Source organism: Apteryx rowi, unplaced genomic scaffold (assembly GCF_003343035.1).
Source record: "Apteryx rowi isolate R43461 unplaced genomic scaffold, aptRow1 scaffold_36, whole genome shotgun sequence".
In the NCBI taxonomy this organism is placed as follows: domain Eukaryota; kingdom Metazoa; phylum Chordata; class Aves; order Apterygiformes; family Apterygidae; genus Apteryx; species Apteryx rowi.
In genome coordinates this window covers 3,403,048-3,423,281 of record NW_020450085.1, presented here as the reverse complement: position 1 = coordinate 3,423,281, position 20,234 = coordinate 3,403,048, and the positions used below count along the sequence as shown (strand labels likewise).

Below are 20,234 nucleotides of genomic sequence, written 5' to 3'. Positions count from 1 at the left end.
CCCCCCGGAAACACCTCTAAGTGTTTAAATACACTGAAATATCTCTGTAGTAGGCACATAATACTTTGGCCATTAACACATTGCTGTAAATAAAGAAACACCTAGTTAGCTCAAGCAGATGGCTAAATAAGGTTGCTGATGCTGTCAGACATTATTGTCTTTTATTGCACAAGTTAGTTTGGAGTCTGATTAAGCAGATCAGTGTTGCAGTATGGTTTATAAAGTGCCAAGTAGCATGTTAGCATGGGAGGAAAATTAACTGACCATCAGCTATTACAGTGCAGAGGAAAAGTAGGGAAGAGGCTAATAATGTTCATGATCACCCACCTCTCCCTGCTGCCCATACTCTGCTATCACATTCTGTGGACTCGCAGATCTAAAGGAGAAGACATTCAACCTTTTCAAATGATGCTTTTCATAACTATTTCTTGAAACTCTTGCTGGTTTTGTCAACACTGTTTTTCTTTTGCTAAAGTTTGAGAAACCTGGTGATGTTGAAAGTAACAAAATGTGGCAGAATCAATTGCTGCTGGCAGCAGGAAACGGTTACAACTTCTACAGAAAACTTTCCACAGTGGTCTGTCTTGATTCTAAACAATAATGTATTTTTTTTTTTAATGTTACAGATGACCATGGACGAGAAATATGTAAACAGCATTTGGGATCTCCTGAAAAATGCAATCCAAGAGATCCAGCGCAAGAACAATAGTGGTCTCAGTTTTGAGGAGCTGTATAGGAACGCGTATACTATGGTGTTACATAAACATGGAGAAAAACTCTACACTGGACTAAGAGAAGTGGTCACTGAGCATCTCATAAACAAGGTATGTAATTTTAGGAATTAAAATTGAAGTCTTTTACTGATACAGAAGAATTCTGTATAGTTATTTATTTGACAAGAATCTAACTTTGTTATGTTACCTTGTGTGGAAATCATATTGCTATGCTCAACAATGCTCAGTTTAGAGCTAACCTTCCAGCTTAAATGATTTCATATTCCAGATACTGCTTGCTGTAAATTACTAATGGAGAGTGGACCATAGAAAGTATTTGAAAGTAAAACAGGAAACAACTTTAGCTGAAGCATCACTGCTGAGATCTGGGATTTTTCAAAAAGATTTGTGGCCTTCTGGTGGCATTTTATGACTTTCTCAGATAAAGTTTTAATTTGCTTTCCAGTCAGCTTTTCATCTGTGGAACAAAATAAATACCAACGTAAAAACTTGTTTGTTATGGGCTAATGAACTAATTCACAATTTAATGAAAGAGTTGTGCTGCGATTACACTATTTAAAGAGGCTCCAGGCAGTGTGCAAAAGCATCAGCTCAGCAACAACAAAAGTCCTGAGTAGTCTGCATTCTATCATTTCAGCCTTTTCAAAACTGTGTAATTCAGTCCAAATTACATGCAGAAACATTTTGTTTCTGAAGAAGTCATCTGAGAAAAGGGCTCTTCATATCTCATGTTAAATGATGGACCCGCACCTCTTGTCTTTGTAAAGGAAGTTTAGAGTTAATTGATAAGTGTATTATTGAAATGAAGTTAAACCTCACTTTTTGTGATTCTACGTAATACTTAGAGACAACAGGATTGTAGATCTAGGGAAAATGCCTGTACTTACTCCTCGCGGTAAAACCCATACCTGCTGTCTTTTAGAACAGATGCATGTCTACTTTGACCCCATACGCTGGCTGTGGGTCCAGATGGAATATCAGATTTTTGTCCTGTTATTGCAAGGTTTGATTAGGAAAGTCATACACCATCATGTATCTTGAATGATTACTTCTGCCTGGATTACAAAGGATGGATGGGAGGTTTATGTAGAAATAATACATGATGCTTGGGGAGTTTTTTGCTCCTACTAAATGGAGTTATTGCTGTCACTATGCAGAGAAAAGCATGTTATTGCTGTGGCACAGATGAAAAGATTTTCTTTTCTAAAATCCTAGTTTGAAGAGGTGCAGTCCAGGCGAGTGTAGTCCAAAAAACTGCTTTAAATATGGGGCTTTTTACTGTTTGCATGAGAGGAAATATCATATATGAAGTGGCTAAATAATTTATGGCTCTGTCGTTGAATTGTAGCACATCTGTGCCTCTCAAACACTTGTTTTCATAATATGTGCATTCATAATCTATACTATTCATATAAAATGTGGCAAATGGCTGAGGGGTTTTGTGCCTTGTATATGCTTGTGTTTACAGTCTATACTTGATAATAATCAGGATACTAAACTTTTAGATTTGAGTTCAAATCCTGATTTAATTTGAGGAGTCTCCTGTCATTGTTGCTAGCTATTCTGCTTATTTAAATTATCTATATGCAAAATTCATTATTCTGGAGCACTGATTGTGTCAAATGGACAGAGAGCTGAAGATTCTGTGAGTTTGTACTATCCCTGCAGTGGCTGAGAGGCTTTTACAGGTATCGATGTAGAGAAAAATCGTTCTGACACTTAATGCTGTTTTATCTGATGCTTTAAAAAACTGTTCTCTGATGTTCCAGTACTCTGATCTTTAACCTGATTAATCAAAAGGTATCTCTGCACAAGGAAAACAGATGACTAAAAGCTTAGAGGAAATACATAGGGTTAAAGTAGTTTTTTAAAATAAAATGGCTGAATACTGGGTTTTTGTAGTTAAATGCATTAATTTAAAATGGCTAAATTGCTCAGATGTCTGGTGATGCCCACCTATAAGTTAAATCTCTCGGGGGGGGGGGAGGTGACTTCCTTCAAAAAGTCCTGAAAACTAGAACAAAAAAACCCACATTTTTTGTAGAATATTCTTAGATTCAAAGCTACTTTTTCGTTGTTGGAGTTTGCTTAAGGATGTTGTGTTGGAGTAGTTATAGCCAGAAGTATGGAAAAAAGTTTATTGTTTGTTAAGAATAAGACCAGTTCTGAAATGACACCTCATGATTGTGTCTGAAGTGCTAATTGTAAGATAGATAAAACAATGTTTATCTGTTTAACCTCACATTTTGTGTAACAGAAAGTTAGAGTAATCTTGTATTTTCAGTTGCTCTTTCCAAGAGTAGTTCCCCTGTTAAATATTAAGTAGCTTTTTAACAATAAATATTGTAGCAACCAGTCTCTGTAAAGTTATATTCAAAGAATGAAGGGTGGATGCTAGAGTTTGAGAGGGGAGAATTTTGCCAACTAAAATGTTTTTCATTTTCATTTTGACAAAAGTTAATGGATTTCAATGGCAGAAATGATTAGGTTTTAGTAAAAGACAGATAGGCAGTGCTTCAGAGGAGCCAAACCCAAATTTTGAATACCTGGAATCCTTGAAACAGAATTGCCTTTTGCCATCAACATCTACTGGTTACCCTTCTGCAAATAAGTTATGTTCCTGTAGTATTCCAGTCATGCTGGCTAATTAAGAATAGATGCAGAGACTAGGTAGGGGCATTGTATTTATTCAGATGTTTTTACAAATAGTTGTCAAGTTTGGAATGCAAGAGTGTTTTTGGTGGGACATAGTCAAGAGCTGTATTTTTGTTTTATGCATGTTTAATTGCTAGATGAAAGTTGTGCTCGCCCAGCATTTTTATTAGAAAGAAACTAAACACTTTAGAAAATTATTTAACTTCTAAACAAGAAAACTTAATACCACATGTTGTCTTTACAGCCTGTTTATTTGTAAATAAAGTGATAGGTGCAAACATGGTTAGTGTATGTGCACAGGATAAAAGCACACAAACAAGGTACTGTGAAGTACGCGTGATTTTGCACTTGCAGCCCCTCACCAGCTTGTAGTTACAGTTGCTGTGTTCTGGCTGCTTGATGGTGGAAGCAGTAAGCCAGGTAGCTTACTCTGCACCATTGATAGGAATGAGCTGTCTTGAACTGTCTTGCATTTAGCACAGGATAAGGACATGCTACACTTGTCTTTGTCTATTGAGGTTATTATTAAAGCATAGTACGTGTAAAATTAAATTTAAAAATGGCATTGAGTAAAAAGTGCTAAAGCCTTTTGCCTCATTTCAAGTATAAAATGGCGTGGCCCTAATTCTTTTACATCTGATACTACTTTGATTTCTCCTTTTCTTTCCATTTGACAATCTTGTAGCTTCTTGTGGACACTCTTCCTTCACACATTTTGATCCTAATCTGTTCCTCTGTCACACAACACATACTTAGTTTACAGCTTTCTAAACTGTTTGACAGGCAACAAAGCTTGTATTAGGAGAAAAAAAATAGAATTAAAAATCTGGAAGTTAAAAATTTTGCAGGATGATATTTTAAGTTCCTGTCACTATTAAGTCTAGTGAAATCTAAACCCGTGACACACTCAGCATATCATAAATGTTCTGTAAATTGTGTGTGTGAGAGAGAGATTGTTTGGTTGGCCAAGCCCAACTCAGTGTTTTTTGTGGGTAAGCAATGTGCTGACATTATTGGTTCAAACATTTCAGAAACTGTGCTGTATTAGAACATTACTGCAAAGGAAGAGATGCATGGGATCCCAGAAATCTTACCAAATACTTGTGTTGTTGTGTGTGTCTGGCATGCCAGAGTGCCTTCCACCGTAGTGGTTGTCTTTGCTGATCTGACTGATAAAGCTCAATAGAGACAGTGGATGCTATCTCAGAAGAAGAATAGTGAAAGGCATGTGGGAAAGCCTGTGGTAAGGGGGACACAGTTGCTGGTCATTGCAGGACATTATTAGGTGCCGGAGGGCTGTATGGGCCACTGGTGCAGAAGGTATGGGGTGAAGGAAGTGTCTGCTCTGCTGTGGGACTTGTAAAGGAATGCCTGGGATCCCTGGGAAGTCTGGTATCATGGTTGTAACAGACTTATTAAGCTTTTAAAGTATTATCTTTTAGACTATTTACAACTTTTTTTTTTCCCAGAAGATGAAGAAACTCCATAATAAAAGATTTTGAATCTTTAGGCCTTCGTTCAGAAAGTGCCTTTGTCTCTTGCCTCTCGCCTTGGAAGGCTTGGGCTGTTTAAGCCAGTTGTTACAGTGTTGAGAATTATGTGATTGAGTGATTCCTGCTGCTGCATCAGTGCAGATGCTGTAAGAGAGAAAATGCTATGCCATAAGTCTGCATTGTGTATACTTAATAGAGAATTATTTAAAGGAATTGAAAACTATACCAACATACTATTCTTAGAGATGGGGGAGGGGGTTGCTATGTTTCCTTAAAGTCATATTCAGTGTAAAATATAGTAGAGGCAAAAGTCATATACAAGATTTCATCCTTGCAAATATAAGAAGACCTTATGTAAATTATGAATCTGCTAGTTTATTTTGTAGACTGTATATGGACAGTCCTAGTTAAGCTGGATATGCCTGCAAACCCACCGCATGACTTCAAAGATAGTGTCGTAGAGCTACAAGCTCAGCTAATAGAAAGTAACATTCTGCTGATAAAACTTTCCAGACTGAAATTTTCTTAAGGCTTTGGAAGAGCAGAAGCTGTTTCTGAAAGGCTTCGTTGCCTATAGAAGAGGGCAGATATTCTTTCCCCCACACCACTGCAAGTCAGTATTTCCACCAAAGAGGTTTTAGTCATGCCTTTTTCACGGCTAGTTTTTTGTGTGCTGTAGTTTTTTGTTTTTTTTTTCTGTAATATTTGGTGGGTGATTATGGAGAGTCTGTGTTCTACATTTGGAAATTAAGCATTAGGTATCCCAAAGGGTACTTAATTTTGCACAGGCAGCACTATTTTCAACCTTGTGGCAGATTTTAACAGATGAAATAGGTCTTGGTGCTGTGATGTTGATGATTGGCCTCACGGCCCACACAATGGCTGTTTAACATGTGTGACTGGACAGTTACAAGCAGTAATTTGGTTGGCTTTCGTAGCACCTGAAAACAGTTTTTCAAACCTGTCTGCAGCTTAAAATAAACTGATGAGAATGTTGTTGAGAAGCTGCACAGAGAGACTTGTCTTGGAGTCGCTTTGCGTAGCGCAGTGCCCCACCTGGGTTCAGGACACGCTTGCGGAGGGCTGCCTGGCGCCCTGTGGGGAGCGTGGCAGCCCCCAGACTTCCCCGGCTGCCCGGGAGCAGCTGGTGTCGCTGCCGCCAGCCAGCCGCCCCGTGCCCCTAACCCTGCGTAAGGAGCTCAGCCCTGGCTCATCTTGTAGGTTGGGAGCGTGTAATTATAAAGACACAGTGGCTCACTGTTGCAAAGCTTTTTCATCCTGGAAAAATTCTGTGATGGCCTTGCATACTCAGGTAAAATCAGTCAATCCCCACCCAGGTGATTTGTGCTTGTAAACTAGTCATGTTTTTTAGTTTTGTGTTGGTAAGTCTTACTAGCATGGTTGATCTAGAAACTACTAATATTCCCAAGTTTTCTTCATATTGATTAAAATACTGAAAGCAACCATGTCATGTTTCTTTTTCTTGTTCTGGGAGATTCTGCTTACTCTTTACAAGTTTGTTAGATGAAGTTTTTTAATGGATGTTTATATTTTAGCTAAAAACTACATAAATTGGGTGACAACAGCGCACGCACTTGGGAGACTGAAGGATAAATGATGATCAGCTGCCTCAGATTTTCCGAGAGTGAATAGTGCTGTCTGTGAATTACAACTGCCTTATGTGGTTTCCAAAAGCAAGGAGGAGATTGCTCAGGTCTGGGGAGTAGGAGTTTTGAAGATTTCGGAAAGCTTTGAGCAACCCACAAGTATACCTAGATTCAGTCAATATTAGCAGGGGTGATACTATGGGGATAAGTTCCTGCACCTTTCTGAGGAAAGGCCATAGTGTTTGGATGGTATGCCATGCTGTGTTTTTTGCTTTACCGTATAAGTTTATGGAGTGTATATAGTAGCCTGCTGCACTGTGAAAATTACTTACCTTTATGTTGTTTTTGTCTAATAATCCTTAAATGGCAGAACGGTGTCTGTCAGCTGTTTGCATTTGATGTTGGTGCAGGTTGTTGCTGCTTGTTACATGTGTTTTGTTTGCCTGCTTGAATTCGCAATACTGTAATTTACGCTAGTATACGACTGATTTTCAGTGTCTCAGTTTACTTGGGGATAGCAATGTATGAATACAGGGTTTTTTCTTTCTTTTCTTCCCCTTCTCCCCCCCCCCAAAAAAAAAAAAAAAAAGAAAAAAGGATAAGGTATTACTGGTATAGGTTTACTGTGAGTGGGGGAAAATTTTTCAAAGAAGGCAAAATGTTTTGTGCTAGCACAAGGGTATGAGTTAGAGACGTAATATCACATGTCACTCACTGACTATACTAAACTATCTTCTTGGCCACCCCCAAGAATTTTGGGGATGTGGGCAATGTGACACTGATCCYGTTTATTGGATTGGAATAGTCAATAGTAGGTTGGCTTTATTAGAAGGACAGAAAAAAGAACAGGAAGTGAGGGAGCATGCCAGGAAATGCTGTTGAACTGGTTCTTACAAAATGGGTAAGAAGTTGCATTTTCCTCAACTGCGTTTTCATTTGGACCTTCAAAGTAAGGAAGAAAAGAACTTGTGAAGGTGACTAGCTTGAGTATATCCAGGGTGCTGGCATCTGGTTTTGGGAATAAAATATACCACCACATGAAATACAAGTACTGTATTTCTCTAGGTATACAGAATGATTTTTCTGCAGAAAGATGGTTGTTTGTGGTGGGAGGTTGTCTGGCAGTGAGGAAGAGTAGAACCTGCATGTTGGGAGTGTGTCCAGTTTGGTATCTCTTCATTGTATATTGAAGCATGTCTATTTGTCAGGTGAAGTTTTTGTAGAAGGAGTTGTCTGCTTTGGTTGTCATGTTAAAAACAGTCGACAGCATAACAAGAAGTTTAGGCTGTGTTTTCTACCAAAATCCTACTCAATTCTTCATAATATTGACAGGTGGCTGGAGTAACACTAGAAGTTTTTTGGGTTTTTTTAAGTTGTCTTGTGAATTCGTATTTTGAATTTTTGTACTAGGCTTCATCAAAATTATGGCATCATGTTAGGTAAGCTAGCTCATGTATGGGATGTAAGGAGGCAGGATGTCTATGTCAGCAGTTAAACAGGAAAGTGATGTAGTCGCAGTGACCTGAGCATTATGTATCACAAATTAATGAGGCATGGCAGCTAGATTGTCAGAATACTTTGGATCTCAGATGTGGTGAAGTTACATGGTCACAATGTTTGCATGATCACAAGAATAAATTACTCCTGATTCAAGTTGAAATAAAATCTTTGAAACAACTGGCTGATTGCATCAATGTAATCAGTGTCATGGAGAAAGGGATTTCTGTATCAAGAAATGCAATTGGAGCTAGTGTAGGTTATTTAACTGTGGACTTTGTGGATTGTGAAAAGCCTGCAATTAAATACCATGTATCATTCTGCATAAAACGTAGCTCTTGTATGCTGTTACATACATATTGACTCTTAATTCTAAAATACGGTTGGTTTAATCTGCACCTTAAGATGATAGTGGCAATTTTTTGATACAAATACTATGAGTTTGAAGCACTTCTCTTGAAATTTCCAAGTCTGTGTGTGTGTGTATATGTATATTCTAACATTTGTTTTAAAATGATGGACTCTTAACTTCTTATCACTTGCAAATATGTCTTTGGATGACTTTGATATAACATGTAAATTAATTCATATTAGTGAATTAATCATATGAATTGATTGTGAATTGTTCTTTATCTATTGATCGTGGTAAAAAGATGAAAATCCCTGGAGCTTCAGGTGCTATGTGGTAACTTTTCCTTGTAGCTGTTCAGAAAATTGTGTGTGTAAGGACTGCTTTTGGGATGTGGGTTGGTGGACCAGGAGCCAGGTGGAGTATTCTTGGACTCTTAACTATCAACTTGGATCAAGACCATTGCTTCTTAGCCTCTGAGCATGCTTCTCTGGTAAGGCATACAGATACCTAAATGTGGTATGAAGCACAGCCGTGGTGGTGGTTCTTCGTGTTGCAGTGTGGTCTGGAAGAAGATCCCCTATGCAACTGCCTTAAGCTACTGGTTATGTCTGGTCTTCAGCGCTGACTGTAGCACGGGTGGTAGTGGCTGAGAAGCTGTGTGGGCAGCAGCTCCTTCCCTTGGCAGCTCCAGTGCAGTGACAGCTCTGACCCTACAGGCAGGGGGGACTAAGGACAGTGCAGATGCACCAGCAGATTTTCCCCTACTGTGGAGACAAAGGGAGATGAGGTGTACTTGCTATGGTGTCCCTCTAGTGTGCAGAAAATACTTAAGTAGCAGCATTTGGTTTAGCTTTCTAGCAAGTTACTAGCAAGTTCTAGAAAGAGAGACAAAGGAAACTTTAGTAAAAATAAAAATGTGTTCCCAATTTTGTTAGTTTAGAAAAAAGTCTAACTTTACAATTACTGATCTTCAAACTGTTTGTCCATAAGGTAGCAGCCCCCAGTCTTTATTAGAAGTTATGTAAAATCTTTACATATTGAACCATTTACCTATTTAGGTGCAGATTTTAAGGCATAGAATTCAGTCCCCTTCTTACTGTCAGATCACTTTGGGTATAGCTACAAAACCCAGCTGCGCAAGTAGAGTATTGCGGAGCTGTAACAACTTAAATCTATACCCTGCCTAGACGTACCAGCCTTGGGTGTTACCAAAAGGGATGTCTGTCAGCACCTTCCCAAACATGCCTAAAGCTGTGGATGCTACTTCTAATATCTCCCACTTTGCAGGCCATTGACTTATCTTCATTTGAAAGAGGGACGGAAAATGTTTCTTCAAACTTTCATTGAAAATGTTGATTTTTGTCAGTATTGGAAGAAATACTAGAGTTGTTTTGTCATGTATGGAGAATTTGTAATAGATTATATGTGTGCTTGAAACCAGCTTTGAATAAGCAGCTACATTTCTGTTCTTTAACAGTTATCTGTTTTTTTCATAATGGGTATCTGATGTTTCATGACAAATTCATCATTAAAGAGCAAAAAAAGAGCTTTTGCTGTTTGGAGTTGAATATAGACTCTAGGTCCTGAAGGCTTATTAGCCAACTGATTAGACACCTAGGCTGTATATGTATTTTAGTAGCCACGAAAGCCACTTTATTCTAAAGAGGATGATGAATTCAGGTGGCTTTTGGGTTAAGACAGAGGGCAGAGTGTATACTGTATCTTATCTCAGGTCAGTTCACACATTTTTTAATCTGGAATAAATGTGTGTGTTTGTGTTCTTGCTTGTTTGTTTTTGTTTGTTTAAACTCCTTGAGTTTTTCTTTAAAATGAGTTTAAAGCTTGAGTGCTGCAGTACATGATTCCTACATGAAAATGAAAACATGAGACTGGATGTTCTTTTTCATCAATAAAAAGTAGTAACGTAAAAAAGAAATAAAGCCTGAGGTTGATGGGACAATTGAATCAACTAGCAAATGTGTTCATAAAAACAGTGAAGATTTTCTTTTGTTCTCTGGAGTCTTAGTGATTATGGGCTATTAGTTTGAGAGAGTCTGGTCTTTACTAAGTGAATGTTTCTTTTCAGAACTGTTGTTTGCTGCAACTTTATACTATCTTGGTATGTTTTACTACATGTCATCATGACCAATTTTGTACCTGTACATGTTCCTGTTTGTAGTATTTACTAGTACTACCCAATATTCTGAAATGATTTGTGTTAGTAAAGTTAACATCTAATTGAAACATTACAGCATAGGAAATTAAATCTTTAAGAAGTTGTATAAAAATATTTGTAACATTTGAGACTTAAGGTATTACTATGAAGTTTAATATGCTTGGTTATTTTGTTGTTAGCCTCTTTTTAATGGTGTAAAGCTGCACTTTTTTTCTGCCCAAGTCAAATGCGAAGTAGGGATGGTCAGTAGCTAGGAAAAGTGAGAACTTGTGATATTCAGGGTAACAGAGGAGCAACGTTTGGGTTTTGGTTTTGTTTGTTTGTTTTTTAAGCAAAGCTTATTAGTATTTAAATGATGTGGAAGAGACTGATTTGGCTTCATGACAATATATTCTTTTTTGTGACAGGTGCGAGAAGATGTGCTAAACTCCTTGAATAACAACTTTCTACAAACACTAAACCAAGCATGGAATGATCATCAAACAGCAATGGTGATGATTAGAGACATTCTGATGTATATGGTGGGTATTCTGGGATTCTGCTTTTTCATTTGTTTAAGGTGATGCAGTTGTCTTTTGACACATGAACAAATGAGGTGGGGGAATGCAAAGCAAGGTGTACTTAACAGTCTGTATTCTGTGAGAAATAGTTGATCTCAGACATAGACTACTAAAAAGCCTATATGAATGATGTGGTGCTAGAACCAAGCTGATTCGAAAAAGGGCTTTTCTGCTGTCATTTGTGGGCTTTAGGAGTGGAATAGGCTTTCAGCAGCCAAACAGAAATAAGCAAATAGTTGCTTCAGCATATGCGGCTTATTTTTCTGTGACTGGGTAATCAACCTGTATTATTTCTTTGTGTGCCAAAGAAAAGATCTTTAACTTCCCTTGAGCTATGACTTGTTACACTGAGATAGTGTCCTAAACTGACTCATTATGTTTACAACCTTCCACTTAAGTTGCTGTTTATACCTTGTTGTTTTGAACTCTGTCTATGCATGTAAGACCAATTATTACAGGTATGTGACAAATCACTTTCTTATTTCAACTTACATCTTTATTGTTTCTGTCTTTACCTTTAACTTGGAAAGTGCATCTGAAATAACAATGGTTGAATTTTACAATTCTTGAAAGATAAGCTAGTCAAATTCATTCTGGCACGCTACTTTCTGGTGGGTTGTATGTTTTAATGTGTTTTTTGGTGGTGGTGTTTTCTTACTGTAGAAAGCATGATGGTATAAAGCTTCCTCAAACTTCCTAGTGTAGTCATTTTTCTTTCAATTCCTGTGTTGAAGAAGATCACTCTGCTTAGGTACAGTCTGTGTCCCTGGATAAATGTTAAATCTGAACTGAATCTTTTGCTGTTCATGAAGCTGGTGACAGGATTACTCAGTATTCATAGATGAGCATATGATCTTTGGTTGGATGATTGTAATTTTTAAAGGGAAAAAAAAAATCATTCCTTACCTGATAACTAACAGAAATAGCCTTTTTTGAGGAGAGAAGGCCTTACAGCTTTGCGCCTGAATTGTGTTGTGCTTTAGATTAGTAGGTTTATGTTTAAACTTCCAGAACCATGTGCATGCTCTGAGGGTGCAGGAGAGTGCATTCTTGTATGCTTTGTAGCCAAAGTCTTAATTCTAGGAACAAAATGTTTTGACTGCAGAGAGATGGAAAAGTAATAAAATAATAATAATAATAATAATAATAAAAGTAATCAGCTAACATAGTAATTTCCAGAGTTGAGTTCCATCTAGTCTCACCTATCAGTTAACTAGTTAATTTGATTAATTAGAATGGGACTTAGGAGAAGGAACACTAGCTAAAAACAAACAGCAGTCAAAAGCTCTTGTTCTTAATTTTAACATTCTTATTGGAGAAAATTGGCTGAACATCTGAAGTTCTTTAAACACAACTTTATTTTCTGTTAAACCATCTCTCAAGGAATAATTAAAATGTCAGAATAAAATCCTTGGGGGCGACAGGTAATGCCTAATGGCCTTAAAAAGGTACACTTGACCTAGAAAGGGGGTGAGAATACATTACACAATACATACACAGTGAGTGCATTTTGTGTACTAATCTTTTGATTACTTTCTGAGCTAAAACTCATTAGCTTCTGTTTGTATCCAGCCGGAGCTGAAGATTAGTCAGTTTGTGGTAAGTACAGATCCTAGCTATAGACCTCTGTATCTTGAAGAAAAGAAACACATGTTGAAAGTCTGTGTGTGTGTGTTTTTATACAAGAATCTTTTATTCTAAAATACCGTGTTAAAGAGAGTACTTTGCAGTGTTGGTCAGTGAAGGATAAGATAATGGTAGTGCCTTTTGGGGGCGGGGGGGGGGGGGAGTGTCAAAAAAGATAAGCTGAGAATCTACCCAGCGACTAGAATTAACATCTTGCAGCAATTAAAGACCTCATTTCATGCTATAAAATCAAACCTATTTGAATTAGCTGTGAAGAAATCCTACTTGACTAATAAGCTACTAAAAGTTAAATAATCCTGAGTAATTATTGTAGCTATGTAACTTAAACTTTTTTTAATGGACTTACTGCCTTTCCTTTTTCTTTTTTAGCTGGGAATAAACTACATGTCTAAAGATAGAGAGCTGAATAAAATGCCTTCAGTGATACTTAAAGATCTGAGTTCCTTATCTTGCCAAGAGATTCTCTAATCTATTTGTGGAGAACAAACACAAATCAGTTGCTTATAGCTGCATCTGGACAAATTAAATGGGAAAATGAGACAGGAGTAGTATCCACAAGAATGGTTAATTGTTAGAATAATTGAACAAAGCCAGTGGTGAATTTTCGGAGACATCAGAAGATGGAATCCAGAGCTTTCTAGGAGAGTAGTTACATTTTAGCCAAATACTACTTAACATTTCAGTGCAGGAGGTGCTGAATGCTCCAAGATACAGAGGTGGTCAGGCTGAACAGTGCAGTATTGTCTGCTGCCTCTTAAAGTCAGTAAATGGTTGATCCCTCAGATCCCTTTCCCTCAGAGAAAGTTGGCTTATAGCTCATTTCTGATTTAGTGTGTTGACCAGTGTTTTGAGGACCAAGTAGCAGTCCTGTGCTGGATTGGAGGGGTGGCAGGGGACTTATTAAACAAATCATAGTGGTGTTGGTGTAGTACCTTGTCTAGGCCCTCACTGAGAAAGGGATACATGCTTCAGTTATCATTTTTGGGGGGGAGAGAGAACTGGTTAAATATCTCTTGTGCTAAGGGTAGTGATGCCTTGACTTTTGAGGCTTGTGACAGACTGCCTTCTCTTCACCACCAAAACTTCAGAAGATGGAGAGCTGCATCTTTCTTGCAGGTGCAAACTGGATTTCATTGGGTAATATATTAAACAAAATGAGAAAGGAAAAATAAACAAACTTGAATATCTCTGCTGGAATATGTAGCTAGCATAGAAGTACCAATGTAGGCTATTTTGGAGAAGTCTTTCATGTGCTATTTGACAATTTTTAATTATTTTGAGTGGCTTTTCAGTTGAGACTTCCACATGACTGATTTTTTTGTCCCTCCTCCTCCATAGGTTTTTTTCCTTGTACCAAAATGAGACCCAAAAAACCGTAACGCACATCTAGATAAGATTTTTTTTTAAATAGTTTAAGAGTAAATATCACCTAATGAAAGTTATTCTTTCAAAATTCTTATATAAACTTGTCAAACTTTAGGAGCACTGATGTGTGTTTATCAAACATCTGTAATTTAAGATGGTTTTCTGATTATGAATTATTTAATCTTTATTAGATAGTTCTATCTAATACAGGGAGCTGACACGATAGTCAAACTCCCTTTCTTTGAATTTGAAGGATATAGGGCAAATTGTCAGTAGCAAATTCATATTTTGATATGAATTAAAGTGTAAGTTGTGGTTTAAGATTTGACTAGTCTCAAAGCTTTGCAGTTTCATCTTGGTCACTGGAATGTCCTATTGAGTCAGTGTAATTTCGTTGACTGGAACAAGACTAAAGAGCAGGAAACTTTTAGTCTTAACTATGTGTTAGTTGAAAAAGCTGCTAGTACCACCAAATTATAAAATGGAGGAACATCTGTCAAGGATGTTGAGACCTTACTGCTCTGTTCTTAAAATAAACTATTTAAAGGGCTTTATAAGGTAAAGAATTATTATTTGCTCTTACTTCATGAAATTGAGTCTGAATGAAATGTAGTTTTATAGCGATATGCTTATGTCAGAAGTTGTTTATATATTCCTATTCAAACACAACTAGTATTATTTAAATTAAAATATTTATCTTAAGTAATCTGTATGAACTCAGTCACCAGGCATTGTTATGGACATGCTTAGTTCCATCAGAAGTACGTGCCCTTCTAGTCTGCTTGTGAATAAGGGGTAACCCTGTCCTTCTTGTCTTACCCAGGAGGCAGTAGCTCCTTACCCGTTAGTTTCAGGAAATCTACCTCCTGGTACCAAAGGAGCCATAGTTTGATATCAGTGAATGTATCCTCTTGGGTTCTAACATTACTCTCTTAAATTCTTGCCTCAGCCAAGCGATGTACATCCTAAACTAAGCTATACCCATTCTAATGCCCTGTTTGTGTTCCAACTTGATTTCAACCATTAACTCCATTATGATCTGATTCAAAACAAAAACCCTCCTTCAATCCCACCTTAATCTTTTTCCTCTGTTTAATTTTGCCACTTCTAAAATAAAATTTAACTCATCAGGATCTTTTCTGAAAAGTACACATATTGTACAATGTGATTAATGCATTATTATGATACTTATTTGATGATGAAGATGTTTTCTGTTTGAGGCTTGTGGTAGGATTTCATTTACATCTTTTGATATTTGGAACTACCTCCATAAAACACTCCTTAAATTTTGCATTATAATTGCATTAAAAAAAAGTATATTACCTTGCCTCTTGTGTCATGTTGCTGTGTAGCTTCTGCTTAATTTCAGGTCTGGTGTATAGTGTAGTTCTAGTGTAAAGTTTTGTGACCTGTAGTTGCCCAGTAAAGCCAGTTCTAGCCAGCTTGAGGTATTTCAGTTTCCACAGTTGAATTTCAAATGCGTGTAGCCCCCCCCCAGTATTTTGTTGTCTGTATGAACTAGCTCTCCTCCTTTTAGTTTACACATTTAGGCTGCAGTCATCAGTATGAGAATACATGTAATACTCTGTAAATTTATGGAAGTGTCTGCAGCCCTATATTAAGCAGTGAAGTCATCTACTACATTTGGCTGTATCTGAAATCCAGTCTCAGCTGTGTTTGCAGTGTGATAGGCATACCTATAATAGTTTTTATTCAGCTACTGTATGCAATAATAGCAGAGGAGGTGCAGTTTTTGGTCTTCCATGCAGTTTCGGTGAGTGTGTGTATTCTTGGAATGTCTTACAGTAAGTAGATTATACTGAATTCTGTGGTGTCCCAAGTTCATTGTGTGTATTACTTATATTAGCTAAATTTAAAGAAATTTCAGGTATTCAGGTGCAGTGATCACACCCCAGACTGCATTATAGGTGCATGCTTAGTGCCAGAAAACACTGTCAGAAATTCAGTTACTCTTGTGAATACAGTTTTGCATTTTGAAGAGGGTAGAGCATTCCCTTCTCTTTGGGGCAGCGCACAGAGCCGGTGTGTTGATTTAGGCCAGCATTACGTGATTGACCCTGTGAGTTTTGACCTCATGGCGTAGGACTTCTGTTGTTCATGCGCCTGCACATAGTTGTAGGGAGAAGTTGTTTTATTTTTCAGAGCTGGGATCAAAACACTTGCTGTATGTAAGTGTCCAAAGCCTGAACATCATCGAAGTAGTGCCTCCATGAAGAGATGGGGCAAAACGTGGCTGTTGATGACGTACAGTAGGTAATTTGCTTTACTTGAGATCAAGATTATTCTGCAGCGTAAGCAGCATTGTAGTTCATGAATAATTGCTGTCTGAAACTCCACCCTTGTCTTCTGTGAGTTACTCTTGCCTTTTTGAACACCTGCTGCTTCGCCCCATGGGAAGAGATTGCTGTTCACTAGCATGTAGCCTCGTCTGCCAAACGTGTTCCCAGATGGGGATTCCTCTTGCCAAGATGTTTGGTTGGGAGAGCTTCCAATCAATAATGAAAGTAATCTGTTACCAAGGGGAAGCAAATCAGTAATATCAGAAATGTTAATACTGCTACCTTAATTTGGGTGTCGTAGAGTGGTCTGGCTTATTAAAAAGTCATTGCTGTTACACCGAGAAGAGTTTCTGGTGCAGCTACTATTTCATGTTCTAATGGCAGTGGTTAGCACTGCCACAACAGAAACTATGCATTCTTTGATCGCTTTAATAGTGTGTTTTAGCTTATTTTCTTTCAGAATCACAGTTACTTCAGTTCTTGATGCAAGTGTGTAAATAAGGGAGTGAAATAAGTAACATTGGTTCTAAATACCAGAAAAAGTGAAAAAGAATAACATATTCCAAAGATTCACTCCATCTTGTGTCATTAAATTGACTTCATGAGACCAACTGGTAAACTTTTTGGTGCGAGTTAGAACTTAGCTTGCTCCGCTGGCCATGGGCAAGCTGCATCTTACCTGTTCCCATCCTGCTGTTTCATTTACATTAAGTGCTGCCTTCCTGGAGGGGAGGGGTGGGAAATTATTCCTGAATTGTGGAACCCAGTGTTTCATTTTCCTTTGGTCATCAAGAGGCAAACTGGCACAATGACTATATGAATAAATTTTCCATGGAAAGTATATAATCTTGTAATTTTGTAATCTTTTTTCCATTATCTGAAGTTTTTTTTTTTTTTAATGGTTTAGTTTTCTAGATACTTGAAAAAAAAGTTTACACTTTAATTCTGGGTATGATAAAGCACATAGAAAGATATTGATGGAATTAGTGGGGAAGTTAATCTTTATACTCTAGTTCAAACATTTACCCTCGTCCTATACAGATTTTTTTTTTTTTTGCTTTTTATACTATGTAAATTCTCAGAAAACTTTCTTGCAATCAAATTTGAGTAGGAACAGAATATTTTTAACTTTTACTAATAACAACATCCTGAGGCATAAGTGGTAGTAAAGCAGTATTTTTAATAATTAACTGAACTGTTTTGTTTATGAACATAAAATGGATTATGCCCTTAAAAAATGAAAAAAAAAATCACCAAAGCTCACCTCAGAAATAGTTTGTTATTCACAATTTTTCTGTTCTTGATGCTGTTTTACATAGTCTTACCTGGTATGGTACAGCACTGCTAGATATTAAGTGATAATACACATTCTATTTCTGATAGTAACTTTATTGATAGTCTTGCTTCTTTAGACGATTGAGTTGGAGAAGTGAATAGAAAAGGGATCAATAATCGAAACTAAACAGGATAGAAAATTTTTTGCACTCAACACTACCTGTATGAGGAACATGGATGGGATATACTTAGGCTGTCTGGACTTTGCGAAGAGTAAACTTGTTCCTCCTGCTGTATGCTGAGAAGTTGACTTTGAAAGGAACGAGCGTTTCTGTGAGTAGCAGTAGGAAGGAAACTCTGGGTGTCTGCTCAGTAATGTCTCCATCAAGCTGTGTGATGATGGTTGTGCTATGTGGACTTGGAACGCTATTCTGAGGATCAGCCTGGTTTTGTAAATGTGTGTAGTATGTGGCTCGCGGACGGTTGAGGTGCTTGGCCCTTACTATTAACTGAGACCACATAAGGAGATGGAGTTTGAACCTGTATTGAAACAGAAGAATAAATCTTTCTCTTCTCCCCCCTAATTTCTTTTAGGGTGGTGGTAGGGATTTAATGAAACTACAACAAGGTTTCAAGATCCTTGTTCAGTTTGAATGGAAATGAATTGCGTAGGGGTTCAACTGAAGTCTTTATGTACAATTTTGCAGTACCACCCCCTCCCCTTTTTTTAATGGTTGTAATGATTCTCGTTTTGGCTTTACTTTTATTCTATTCACCTAATGATGCTATTTCAGGAAATTTCACTAAATGTTGAAGAGGAACTTTCTGCCTAACAGGAGTGGTAGGCAGATGTATGGAGGAGGCGGGGGGGGGACGGGACAGGGAGAGATTCCCCCCCCCCCCCCTTCAAGGAACAAAGTGGGGTGAATGGAAGGGGATTGGGTAGATAAGAAATACCTCTTTCAGATTATGCAATGAGCTTTCTTAGTATTTTGGGGTTTCTCTACCCCCTGGTTAAAAAACATGAAGGGTGTGCGTTTATTCTGGCATACTTAGTCATAAATCCTGTACTAACATTTACTAATCAATCTAGACTTCCTATGTAAATGAAGAGGGTTTTGGTGGGGGAAGGGAAGGATTTAATGAAACTAACAGTTTCAAGATCCTTGTTCAATTTGAATGGAAATGAATTTTTGTAGGGGTTCAGCTGAAGTTCTTATGTACAATGAAGTTCTGGAAAGTTGGGACTGACCTTGAGAGCATTAATAATCTCTGTTTATGAAAGAAGAGAAGATTATTTTGATTATTTCTGTACCTTATAAATATGACCGATCTCTTGCAATTTTGAATTGCACAGGTGTAGTGAGTTTTAAATTTTAAATGCTATCTGTGTGTATGTCTTCATTGTAGGACCGTGTATATGTGCAACAAAATAATGTGGAGAATGTCTACAATTTGGGTTTGATTATTTTTCGAGATCAAGTTGTGCGCTATGGTTGTATTAGGGATCACCTGCGACAAACTCTGTTGGATATGATTGCAAGAGAAAGGAAAGGAGAAGTTGTAGACAGGTAAGATGTTTGTAAGTGGTTGCCTTTTGTTGTAAGTGATATCTGTCAATTTTTAAGAGTGAATCAGGAACATACACAAACAAATCATCGCTTAAGTGTGTGTTTCTGATCACAAGTAAAGCTTTTCTATGATAATCTAGAGAAAGTGTTGTGTATGTGTAACTGTTTAACATAATGTTAGAGAAGTGCTTTTTTTTTTTTTAATACTTATCCTGTGGTCTGTATTAAACCTTTTGTAAATATTTCCACTGTTGCCTTGCGTCAGAGCATTTCGTTATAAAGCAGAGGTTTCGACAAGTCTATGCCCATGTTGCCCTTTATTTCCTCTATGCTGTGGGGTTGTTTAATTTTCTTTTACCACGTAAGTCTTTTTCTTTTTTCTACTCTCTTTCCTAATGGTTTAATCCATCTATTTATTGGTAGTTCATTTGCATTTCTGAGCCTTGAAATCCTCATATTCTCTTGCTGTATTAGTAGATGGGGACTGTTGTGCCACACACTTCAGATGCTGCAGCTGAAGTAACTTGAAATTTGCAGGCTTTTTTGTGCTTCTCCAGTTTCAGAGCAGCTGCGGGGTGTGGAGATATGTAAACTTCATGCTACTTTGGCTGCAGCTCTGTGATTGAGATTGCCCAACATGCAGTTTATGAAGAGAAAAATACTTCCTGGCAACAGCTGCATGTTGTCCCCTACTGCCAGAAAGTGGAATTTTTTCCTGGATGCAGTTCTTTTGCATTTTATTGATGTATTTGTATGCCTAACCGTATGTCTAACTTGCAGATACACTTTCATTTCTTTTTGGTTTAAAAGAAAAGTACTCTACACTGCAACTTCATCTGTGCAATTTTTTTGGAATTGTTCAGTTCCAACCTACATGTGCAGTTTTCAGTTTGCTCTGAGAAACTTTTTTTTTCCTATTTTTGGTTATTTTCTTGTGTGGTGAAATGTATTCATGTTAATCGATTTCAGGGTTAGTAGAACTTGTGGGACCTACTTCTCTAT

At 37.5% G+C, this 20,234-nt stretch overlaps 1 protein-coding gene across 1 annotated transcript in view; it reads left to right on the top strand.

The window, feature by feature from the left end:
• The first annotated feature begins 617 nt into the window (after positions 1-617).
• CUL3 (cullin 3) overlaps positions 618-20,234 on the top strand; it is a 42,701-nt gene continuing 23,084 nt past the window's right edge. The window contains exons 1-3 of the mRNA XM_026073039.1: positions 618-824; positions 10,922-11,035; positions 19,072-19,232. Of these exons, the coding sequence (XP_025928824.1) occupies positions 618-824; positions 10,922-11,035; positions 19,072-19,232 (482 nt within the window). The remainder of the gene's footprint in view (positions 825-10,921; positions 11,036-19,071; positions 19,233-20,234) is intronic.